The 12,510-nt window shown below is 42.5% G+C and overlaps 1 protein-coding gene across 1 annotated transcript in view; it reads right to left on the bottom strand.

Moving 5' to 3' along the window:
* LOC124605864 (uncharacterized PE-PGRS family protein PE_PGRS54-like) overlaps nt 1-12,510 on the bottom strand; it is a 79,137-nt gene that overhangs the window by 54,638 nt on the left and 11,989 nt on the right. Inside the window, exon 3 of the mRNA XM_047137810.1 lies at nt 4,334-4,398. Within this exon, the coding sequence (XP_046993766.1) occupies nt 4,334-4,398 (65 nt within the window). The remainder of the gene's footprint in view (nt 1-4,333; nt 4,399-12,510) is intronic.

Genomic DNA, 12,510 nt, shown 5'->3' with positions numbered 1-12,510 from the left:
ATGTCACAGTCACTCGATTGACTGAGACATGTTGTGACTCAACTCACATGCACAGATGTGCTCTCCATCATTCTATGATGGCAAACAACATTCATTATAAGCAGTTGCACACACACAGTGTCTTTGCACCCTTCAGGATAGCAAAAAACTGGCCGGATTTAATTTACTGGTTCTTTTAACAGTTCTACACCATTTTCTGTTGTGTGGTCCAATATCATATTTAATTTACCAACTTACTAACACTTAGATGAGCATGTGCAGTGAGATGACATACCACTGCCACATTTCGAGGTGTTTGATTCACACTTAAATGAATTGATGAAAAATTATTCAGTTTTTTTAATTTTTTTGCAGGAGCCACAAGAGATGCAGGCAGAGGAGGTAGCAGCAGGTGAGATTTTCACTTTCTTCAGTAGCTTAATTACATGTTAAAGTTATCACTTTAATGTTGTCTTGTGTGGCATACATTTTTTCATCTTTTTCTTTGACATTAATTCTTCACTGGTGGTGTGCTAAAGTATATCAGTGAAACAGTTGTTCAGAATTTTATGCTTGAACCTGACACTGGATATTAATTACATAGTACATAATTCATACTGAAAATTGGCACTGCCTTTGTAACTACAAGAGATTGGTCACAAATGTGCAGTTGTGTTTCAAATGTGTGATGTGGTAGATTGTGAGGGAAATGTGATAAAAAAGAACGAAGACAAATTTTTAAGTACCAAATTTACATTTAAAAGTGAGTCATTGTAAAGGTTAGCTAACATTACAAATTGGGACACTGCAATAAGTACTAATGTTTAGATAAGTCCCCTTATTTCATTGTCGTGGCTCATATTAAAAGCATCATCCTTCAATGAATATTGTAGTAACATGGTTCACGTTTTCCATTGCACTTCACATAGAGTCGACCGGGAACTGTCTCCTAGGCATGCCCGATGTGAACTGACTGGGCACGTCCCATGCTGCCTGAGTTGTTGTTGTTGTTGTTGTTGTTGTTGTTGTTCTGCTGGCAGAGGTCGCTGCCAAATTCTTGCATGCCCTCTGGTGGACAGGACTCTACTTGCGGCAACTACTGTCCGTGACATGCTGTGCTGATGTGCGCCTCCCGCGATCTTTCTGGTGGTTACTGCACTCCACCTCCTTCGGGGGGGTGAAGCCACTGTGATCCACTGTGTTGGAAGGTGGAGCATTGTGCAGGAGCGATGACCTCCACATCCATCAGACTGCTGGAGTCGAGGGGATCTGCCAACCCTTGAGCCGGAACCTTCGAATACGGCTGGAAGTGATCCACACAAAGAGGCCCCCGTCATCCCACCACCAGAGCCCAGGGCAGAACGGGAGACAAGCCATCGAATTCCGGATCCTGGCCCACCTTGGGAGGGGCAAGACCCAGTGGCAGGGACAATGGGGAATGGACGTCGACAGGTGAACCAGCATCCTGAGAAACCGGGCCTGCAAGGGGGGCCGGCTCTCGCTGGGGATCTCGAACGATGGCGATGCCAGTGCTGGAGCTACTGGAGGCTGCCAAGGCTGAGAACCATCGCAGTGTGGCTGAGTCACAGGGGGGAGTGGCGGTAGCGTCCCCTGAGAAACCAACACGGGTACCGGCAAGGGGGAAGCCGGTGCCTGAGGGGTTGGAGGGTGGGTGCCCAAATGTGGACGTAGCTGATTTTGGTGCCAACGTACCTCCCGGTTCCCTGCCTGCAAGGTATAGTGCCGGCAGTCATTTCGGCTCAGGACCATCACTGGTATCCAATGTGGATTGCAACCAAACCCACGTGCCCAGATCAACATACCCGGTGGAAAGCCGGGTACTCCGGTTTGCGAACACTGGCGAGGACCAGGCTGGAGGAGGTGCAGCAGAGTCTTAGGTTGTCGCCCGTGGGGGAGCTCTGTAGGGCTGTGTTCCCCCTTTGGTGTGGTCTGGTATGCCGTGGGGAAAAATGTCAATGCTTCCTCCACAGAAAATTCGTGCACCTACTTTTTCATCTGCGTCTTAAATGTGCACACCATGAGCTTGACTTCCCCATTTGATTGTGGATGAAAGGGGTGAAAGCAAATGTGCCGAATACTGAAGCGCCTACAAAAATCCTGGAAGGTCTGCGAAATAAACTGAGGTCCATTGTCTGAGACTAGGGTGACTGGTGGACCTTCCACAGATAAGATTTTTGCCAGTGCCTGGATTGCAACTTCTGAAGTGGTTAAGGAGCAGCGAACCACATATAGGAATCGGGAATAAGCATCAATGGCAATGAGCCAAAAGCCATTGAGAAACGGGCCACAAAATCGATGTGAACACGTTCCCATGCCTGGGTTACAGGTGGCCATGAAGGGAACGCTGACCAGGGAGATGCCGGTTGGCTCGCACACTGGGAACAGGTGGCCACCAAGTGCTCAATTTCTCTGTCAATACTGGGCCAGTACACAAGACTGCGAGCCCAAGTTTTAGTACGGGAAACACCCCAGTGCCCCTCATGTAATAACGTGAAGACTTCCCTTTGCAAACTTGCAGGAACAACCACGCAACGAGCTGTATCATCGGTAGCTAGAAGGAGAACTCCTTCCAAGACAGAGAGGCAGTCTTGCTGAACAAAATAATTACAAAGAGGGTTCGAGGCCCGGCCTGGAGTTAGGGATGAGCACCTCTGCTGAATGAGGTGAAGTACTTGCCGGAGAACTGGGTCAGCTGCCGTTACCCCGGCGACTCTAGAACTAGTAATTGGGAAGCCATCAACCGCTTGGTGGGACGCCACATCCAAATGAAAACACATAATCTCCTCTTGATTGAACTTAGGATCCGGGCCACCCGGAAGATGGGAAAGTTCGTCTGCATTGGCGTGCTGTCCAGTAGGGCAAAAATGAATGTCATCATTGTACTTCAAGAGGAACTAGGCCCAGATCTGTAGTCTGTAGTCTGTGGGCTGCCCTATCCAGAATCTGAGAGGTGGGGACAAATAACGATACTAATGGCTTATGGTCAGTGATTAACTGAAACTTCGTGCCTTGCAAAAAAGGGTGAAACTTGGTAACAGCATAGGCAATGGCCAAAGCCTCTTTTTCCACCTGGGAGTAATTGGCCTGCATGGGACTAAGAGTTTTAGATGCCAACGCCAGTGGCTGCCAGGACCACACCCACCCCATATTGCAAAGCATCTGTAGCCAGGACCAATGGCTTATGTGGGTAAGAAGTATCCAAACACGGCACTGACATGAGGAGGCCCTTCAACAAGGTGAACGCTCACTTGCATGCAGGTGACCAATCAAAAGCAATACCCTAGCACAGAATGCAGTACAGGGGGCGGGCTATGGTGGAAGCCCTGGAAATGAACTGGTGCTAATAGGCAATCTTGCCTAAAAAAGCTTGTAACTCCTTCAGCGAAGCGGGCCGCGGAAGGTTGAGAATACCTTGGACTAAACTTCCTAGCGGCTGGAAGCTGTGGCGAGAGATGTAGCCCACATATTCAATGGACAGTTGGAAGAAGTTTGACTTGCGCAAGCCCACGGAACTGAATTTGAGAAATACGGTGTGAAGGTTGTGCAAGTGTTCTGATGGTTTCCTGACAATAACGAGGGCAAAGCCCACTCACAGGAAGAAATGGGAAGAACAACCGCGAGGGCTGTCAGCCGGTCGAGCTTTTTTTTAACCTGAGTGCGGAGAGCCAAGGGGATCTGCCTCGGGCGTAGAAAATGCAGGCGAGCCTACGCCTTCAATGTTAAGTGAGCTTCAAAGTCTGAAACACAACCCAGGCCCTCCTCAAAGATATCCAGAAAGTCCGAGATCAAAGATTCCAATGATTGATAGGGAACATCTTCGGGGACCAACTGTATGGTGTCAGCGATAGAAAAACCGAAAGTTTGAAAGGCATCCAAGCCAGAAAGGTTAGTGGAGCTCGCAACACTGACAAAATAAAAGTAACTGAATTGTAAGTCGGTAGTGAATTGACCCAGTAGGGGAATGAGCTGTTTACCATAACCACGTGGACGCCGGTAAACTGGCGCCAACGGGGTGACCCAAGGTCGGAGTAAGTCTGTGCATTCAACAAAGAAACTGCCACCCCCGTATCTACTTGCAATTATAGTCGGTGAGATCGAACCGACACCTCGATAAAGAGTTTGTGTGCCGATGCGTCCAGAGCCTGTCCCAATGAAACTTCCTGAATGTCAACGTCCATGTCCGCTGTACCTGCTTCCTTTGATTCTTTTGAGGCTGAGCGGCAAACTTTAGCAATGTGTCCTTTTTTATTACATGTGCGACAAACGGCCCAACGCTGGGGGCACTCTGACCGATCATGATGTATATACCACAACGCACAGGACGGTAATGGGCCGGCGGCCGATTGTTGTGGTTGTTGCTGGTGGTGGTGGTGGTGGTGGTGGTGGTGGTGGTGGTGGCTGAAAAGGAGAAAAATGAAGACTTGGTGTGATGGTGGAATGGAGGCTGAGCAGTGCTGGAATAAGAAGGTATGGATGTATGAGAAAAGTGAATAACTGAGGTGCAGGCTGGGAGGGTCTTAGGAACATAGAATATGTTGCAGGGAGGGTACCCACCGCCACATTTAGAAAAAGCTGGTGTTTGTGGGCATGATCTGTATGTCTTGGGCAGTGAAGCAGTCATTGGAATGAAGGATGTCGTGTTGGGCAGCCTGCCCAGAAGCAGGGTATAAAATTTTTTTCTTGCCCTGTTTGTAGGATGCCGATTATGTGGACAGAGAGCTTGTTTGTTGTCATGCCAACATAGAATGCAGCACAATGGTTGCATCTTAGCTTATATATCACATGACTGGTATCGCAGGTAGTCCTGCCCTTGATGGGATAGCTGGTGAATGGGACCGGACTGGAGCCGTAGGTGGTGGTGGTGGTGGTGGTGGTGGTGGTGGTGGTGGTGGTGGGATGTATGGGACAGGTCTTGCATCTAGGTCTGTTACATGGATATGAATGATGGGGTAATGGGTTGAGAATCCTTCCTAAACACTCATCTCGTTCAGGTTCACTGAAGACATCTTTGTGACCCGTATCAAGATTAAAGACGCCCTATTCACATCCCACCGAACCTCAACAGCTTCTCCCCCGTTGCTTCACCTGGACCTTCTCAAGCCAACAAGCCACCTTCATAGAAGTTGACATCAACTTCAATAATGGCTTCTTCACTGCTTCTGTCCATATCAACCTACTAACCTCAAGTGATGCCTCCATTTTGACTACTGCCATCCATTCCATACCAAGAAGTTCCTTCCATACAGCCTTCCACCCACAGTTCTCCAATCTACAGTGATTAGCATTACGCCACGAAATATACTGCGGGTCTCAATAAAGCTTACAAAAACAAATCTCCTGTGCCTTATATTTGCAGTCTCCCACAACCCCCAAGTCTCTCTGTCTGGCCACAGGGGAGCATTCCCCTCGTAACTCAGAACCACCCAGAACTGGAACAACTGAATTAGTCGCCACCAAGGTTTTGGCTACCCGTCATTGTGTTCTGAAATTTGAAATGCCATGCCTGCTATCCTTCCCACCCCTCCCACAGTAGTTTTGCTCCATCCACCAAACCTACACTATATAATTGGCCATTTGAACACAACTCCTTCTCTCAACACCTTACATCATGGTTCATATCCCTATAACAGAACTGAATGCAAGACCTGTCCCATACATTCTTCCACTGTCACCTACTCCAATCAGGTCACATACATCACCTACCCACCAAAGACAGGGGTTCCTGTGAAATCAGTCATGTGATTTACAAAGTAAACTGCAACCACTGTGCAGCTTTCTGCATGGGACTGACAAGCAACAAGCTGTCTGTCTGCAGGATTGACCACTGACAAACTGTGGCCAGTAAACAATTGGACCACCCTGTTGCTGAGCATGCTGCCCAACATGACATCATTCATTTCAATGACTACTTGACAGCCTGTGCCATTATGGATTATTCTCACCAACACCAGATTTTCTGAACTGCACAAGTGGGAACCCGGCCTGCAGTATATCCTTTGTTCCCATAACCCTCCCGGCCTCAACCTTGCTTAGTCAGTTTCCTCACGCATTCTGAAACTTCTCTGTCTCCATAGAAGAAATGTTTTCACACATGTGGAGATGATGGCTGGTAATAAGTATCCAACGATAATGTATGTACAGCATCACTGTCCCTTTGTTCATAAAATATTTCCCATTAAGATTTTTGCTACAGTTTGTTCCCAGACCAATACCACTGTCACTTTGTTCATAAAATATTTCCCATTAAGATTTTTGCTAGAGTTTGTTCCCAGACCAATCTGTTTTTGTTTTATTTATTTATTCATTCTGTGTGATCTGATGGTATGCAGTGTGTTGCAGGTGTCAGAAAATGTCAGTTAACATTGTTGAAATATATTAACATGGGCCCATAGTATCCTAATGTATTATATTGCTCAATGTTTTCAATTTAATAGAAATGGCAAGATTACTGTTCTAAGTATTCATTTACAGAGTAAAAACAGTGACACAATAAATATGACTTCACAGCTTTGCTAAATTTTATTTTGTCCCCGATGGACTTAATATTTGTGGGAAGATTGTTGAACAGTTGGAGGCCCATGTGGAAGGCTCCCTTTTTACACAGTTGGGTGTTTGTACGTATAACATGCAGATTTACATTTTTCCTGGTGTTGTAATCATGAATTTCTTTATTTTTTATGACTCTGGGGTCAGTTGGCACTATGTGGTTTCTGAAAAAGTTTAGAGGCTTGAGAATGTAGAGGCAAGGCAGTGTAAGGATGTCCACCTTTCTGAAGATGGGTCTGCAGGAGTCTCTGGGTTTGCTCCCAGTAATAATCCTCATTGCTCTCTTCGGGATTCTGAATGTGCTCAGAGCAGTTGGAGAATTTCCCCAGAATATTACACCATATTTTAGGTGGGCTTGTATGTAATCGTAGTACATGCTGGTTAATGTTTTCTGGCTTGCACGATTTCAGTACACTCAATGCATAACAGCCAGTAATAATCCTGGCATTTACCTCTCCTGTATGTGTATTCCATTTCAGGTTATCTTGAACCCACAGACCCAGGAATTTGAAAACAGTGTTGGTATCTTTTGGCTGATTATTTACAGTGACAAATGACTGAGAGGAATTTGCATTTTGTGTTGTGTGAAAGTTCATGAAATCTTTCTTTTTGGTGTTAATAGTTAATATGTTGAATTTAGCCCATACGCTGAGGTGTTTAGTGGGCAAGTTCACAGCTTTTTGCACAGCCTCTGCTTTCTCCCCTTTGAGACGTACAGTTGTGTCCTCAGCAAATATTATTATTTTGTGTGCATCAACATTCAGGCTCAAGTCATTAATACACATGAGGAAAAGTGAAGGTCCCAATACTGAGCCCTGTGGAACACCTTGCTTTACTGTTTTATTACTTGATAGTATTTCGGTTATTAAGTTGCTTTGTCTGTTAGTGTATTTCATGCTGACTCTCTGCATCCGATTGGTTAGGAATGTAGCAGTCGAGTTGTTTGCAATTCCTCTGATACCACAGTGTTCTATTTTTTCCAGTAATATTTTGTGGTCAACAGTGTCGAAAACCTTTGACAGATCCAGAAATATGCCTGTTATGGGTTGTTTTCTATCTAACAGTTCTAATAGCGTATTTATGCAATCATATACTGCAGTGTAAGTAGATTTGTTGCTTCAGAACCCTTGTTGAGCCAAACGTAATAAATATATATATTTTTTTCAATGAAGTTCGTTTTTTGGCACATTATTTTTTCAAAAACTTTAGAAAAGCAGGATGAGATTGAGATAAGCCTGCAGTTATTCATATCTTTATCATCACCTTTTTTGAAGACAGGAATTACTTTAGAAAGTTTCAGAGCTTCAGGAAAGATACGTGCCTGTAAAGAACAGTCACAGAGGCGAGTTAATGGTTCAGCAATTGTGTGTTCACAATTTTTGATTACAGCTGCTGGGATACCATCAATTCCAGCTGAATATGAAGTTCTTAACTCTCTGAGGGCTTTTGCAACATCATTTTCAGTGACTTTTGTAATGAAAGTTGACTCTGCGCATGTGTGATATTTTTGGTTTGCTGGTTGGTAATTTGTGTTAGGATTATTTTCGACCAATTTTTCAGCTATGCTCATAAAGAAATTGTTGAAAGAGTTCACCACAACTTCGGGATTAGATATAGATTCATTGTTGAGTTTGAGTTCCGTGTGTGTGTGTGTGTGTGTGTGTGTGTGTGTGTGTGTGTGTGTGTGAAGCTTTCATATCCTTTCTTTCCCTTTTTATGATATTCCACATTGCTTTTACTTTATTGCTGGATTTGACAATGTACGCATCATTTTGCATCTTTCTAGCTTGTCTTATCACTCTATTTAGGATACATGTGTAGTTTTTATAATATTCTGTTAGTTGGAGGAGTCGCTACTTCGTTTACATAACATATAGAGTATTCTTTTATGTTTGCAAGAGAGTTTTATAGCTGGTGTAATCCAACTCTTGTTTCTATTATTATTATTATTATTATTATTATTATTATTATTATTATTATTTATTCTTACTGGTTTTTGTGGAAAGGCCTCTTCAAAGTGGTTGATCATTTTGTCAAGAAACATGTTGAAATTCATGTTGACATCATTGGCTGTGTACATATCTGTCCACTTTTCTTTACTAAGGAGGGCATTTAGCTTGTTAAAGTTCTCTTGGGTGAAAAACCTTAAAGTTTTAGGTGCGATTGGGTTTGAGGTATCTTTGCTAACATCGACCTTTAGAATGACAGCTTGGTGGTTGCTGAATCATGCATTGTATACTCGTAGAGTTGGGTTAAGTTTATTTCTATTAGCAAAAATTTAATCTAGAGCTGTCTTGGATGTGGGTGTTATTCTAGTGGGCTCATTTACAAGGTCATGCAGATTGAAAGTTTTTGCACAGTGAATCAATGTTTCTCTGTGTCTGTTGTGGGTGAGAAAGTCTATATCAAAGTCACCACACATAATCACAACTTGTTTCCACTGACTTATTTTGGATAGAAACAAATCCATTTGTAACAGAAAATCATTATTACTACTGGAAGGGGGATGGTAAATAGTAGCTACAATTAGATTTAGATCTGTTAGCTTTATGGCTGCACATTCAAAGATCTTGTCTGTTCCTATTTCCTTTAGGGTAGAAAGTGGGCTACATTCAATGTGTTGTTTGATGAAGATGGCAAACCCACCATGTCCATCATTTGATCTGGAGTGGTGTTAACCCAATTTGAGTTTGGTAGTGAGATTAACTTAACTACATCAGTGCAGAGCCAGTGCTATGCTAGGCATACTACTGAGATATCACTGAGTTCACTGGTCAGCAAAATGCTTATGTCATCAGTTTTGTTGCTCAAGGATTAGACATTGTGATAACAGATTTTCAGGTCTGAGTGGGGTTAACTCAGGGAGGCTTGAAGTCATATTTACTGTGTCACTGACCTTTAGTTTAAATTGTGCTGTATTCTAGGTATGTTGACTTCCGAGCAGCTGTGCTGGTTCTGTTGTTTGTCCTTGGCAGCCGACTCATCTTCCAGGTGGGCCTGAAAAGTGTCCACATGCACTTCACACTGCTGAGGCATCACATTGACATTTTGGAGGGATGTCTTCATAATGTTCACCATCACATTATTGATCCTTTCCGGTTCCTGACATTTTTGAGGAGTCAGGGGGTTTGTGTTTCATCTCTGTGACTTTGTGACCAATTTGTCTAGTGTAGTTTGCACAGTATGACCACTATTACTCTTTTTATTTCCCATCTTGTTTGTCTTTATCCAATTGCTTATTAGCATCTGTTTATGGTTTCTGACTTTTGGTTTCTTATTGTCACCCATAGTTGTCAGGAAGGCCAGTCTATTGCAGATAATCTCCTTGCCACATTTGTTTAGGTGTAAACCATGTGTTGTGAAGTGGTTTCTGGCTAGTCTCTCTATTTCAAAGTTCATAGCAATTCTTTTTTTGAATGCATGTTTTGCTAAATTCCGTGCCTGTATCAGGTGGAGGTTTGCAGTATTAATTTTACTATTTAAATTTTGAACATCATATCTCCTGGGTATAGGCTGGATAATGATATTCATTTTGTGACTTACAGCAAGTTTTGGTGCCAATGGTTCTACCACATGCTTCAACATTAGATTGAGAAGTTTGTGTATGTCGTTAGAACCTGTAACATGCGCGTGGGGCACACAATACTCATTAAAGCCTGTACTATGGTAAGTGAGCGGGCTTTACCTTACGAGACAGGATTTTTGTATAGATATTGACCACGTGTGCCTGAATGGTGGCAAATCAGACTTACACCCACTCTGTAATATCAATGATCCGTCAAGTAAGTTCAAAATGGAATTACACGTCAGTATGGAACAAAAGTAATACTGAAGATGCTACCAATTTGATGATAATACGGTCGCTAGCCTAATTAGGCATTAACTGAGCTTCTTCCCTGTACAAGTTGCTGTATATTCATGCAAAACAACACACAGTAACACTGCATAATATAGTAAAATCTTAGAACAAGAAAATCTACCGAACTGATAGTTTCACGTTCTGTACGGACATGGAAAGATCATAAATACATAACACCACACTATAATGTATACTACAAGACTTTATACTGTCTATTAATCTGATTAAAATCAGTCATAGGTTACCCTAGAAATAGCACTTTCGAGCCACACACAAAATGTCAATTTTCTATAAATATAAATCATTGATTAATTTAGGCTTTTATATTGACTTTAACTTTTGCTGGTCAAACCAATTTAGAACACTTAAAAATTCAAATGAATAAATGTGGATGGGGGGGGGGGGGGAGGGGGAGTGGGTGAGGGGGGGGGGGGGGGGGGCATGAAACTGTTTTGATCACTATATTAAAATATTGATTACTGAAATTATCATGTGTTCAAGATTTCCAGTATATGAGTTACTACACTTTTTATCTTATTTGCTTCTCATTTAAATACCTTTATATGTGTCTCGAAATAATTAAACTTCATTACTATTTCAATATTGAAGTTATCTTTCAACTTCGTTAGACCTTTGTTATTCTTTTACTGGTTCATTAACAAAACAGTTCTTTAAAAACCATTCTAACATAACTAGGTCTGCAAGTAATTATTATTAACACAAAATTTAATTTTTCATTTCTGGACACTCGGATTCCACATTTGGAAAGGACCCCGTCTAGGTTAGTTGTGAGGATAATTCAATGAGGAGAAAGTTGTGGTAAAATTTAGGTTATTATTGAATAGTTCACTATCTGGTCCATACAAATACAGTACTAAAAGTTTCAGCCTGCTTGTATCAATGCGGCGGTTGGTGGGCAGTGAGATGGCGAGGCACAGAGCACACATACAACCACAGCTATGGCTCTTGACGTATTGGCACTTTAATTCTTCTTAGCGTCACAATACTTTTCCATTTAGTGCCTATGGAATTTTTCCATGCTGTGTGGGCATTGGAACAGCATACCCGAGGCTCAGTGAAACTACATCTTCCAGGAGAGCCCCTCACTCCAGAAGGTGTTGCTCAGACCAATGCCAAACTCCAACTACTACTGAGCCTGTTGTGCCGTGCAGTGCCCGCGTGCATTTTCCCGCGCTTGCCTGCCATCCATCTTTTACCGCTTTCTTACAGACATAGTATTCACCCGAGGTTTTGCCTTCTACATATCCTAACACATTGCCTACGTATGGACCGGACACACAGTTACCATTTTAAACATCTTACAACAGTCTCAACATTTGTTACACTTCAATTCTGTCACAATATTGCTTCACATTTGACATAAACATTAATATTCACATTGAAACTCATTTACATTTTTCCTAACACAATGACATGAAACAAAAAAGAAATGAAATCAGAACATCAATTACACTAGTTTATTGAAAAATCAGAAGAAAAAAATTACTTATGTACAATAGTACAGCGTCGTCGTTGTTACAATCCCCCTATTACAATCAAAGTATCACGTGTACTGAAGTTTCTTATCAAATTTTCTGTGTTTTTTATCACCTCTTTTAGTGGGGCGCCAGGTTTTACTATGCCTTTCACCTTATATGAGGGCCCTTGTTTGTCTTGCAGTATTTGAGCACAGGCCCCTCCATCACTGTCACTTAATATTAGTACTTTCATTTTTTCCGAGATTTTCTTGCTATATAACGCTCTGGAATTTCTTTCGTTTTTGTCCAGCACATATATTGGTGCTTGAGAAATTTTGTTCGTCGGTGGATTATTTATACGCTTTGTGGCAGATTGTTCACTATGGGTTAATTTCTGTGTAAGATAGAGTGCAATATAAATTGACATTGCTAGCATCTTGCACCAGGTGGTTATCAGAAGTTACAATTTTAAAATCACTTTCTGGATCCATTTCACATAGGTCTACCCCCACATTAGCTTTGTTTTCCATTGCAGTTTGTTTACATACAGATTTTACAGAGCTATGATCACACGTGGTGCTAGACGACACACGATTTCTGAGCATTGCATTCTGAGCATGATTTACA

Source organism: Schistocerca americana, chromosome 3 (genome assembly GCF_021461395.2).
Source record: "Schistocerca americana isolate TAMUIC-IGC-003095 chromosome 3, iqSchAmer2.1, whole genome shotgun sequence".
Taxonomy (NCBI): domain Eukaryota; kingdom Metazoa; phylum Arthropoda; class Insecta; order Orthoptera; family Acrididae; genus Schistocerca; species Schistocerca americana.
The sequence above is the reverse complement of the archived record's forward strand: the minus strand, read 5'-3'. Positions and strand labels throughout refer to the sequence as shown.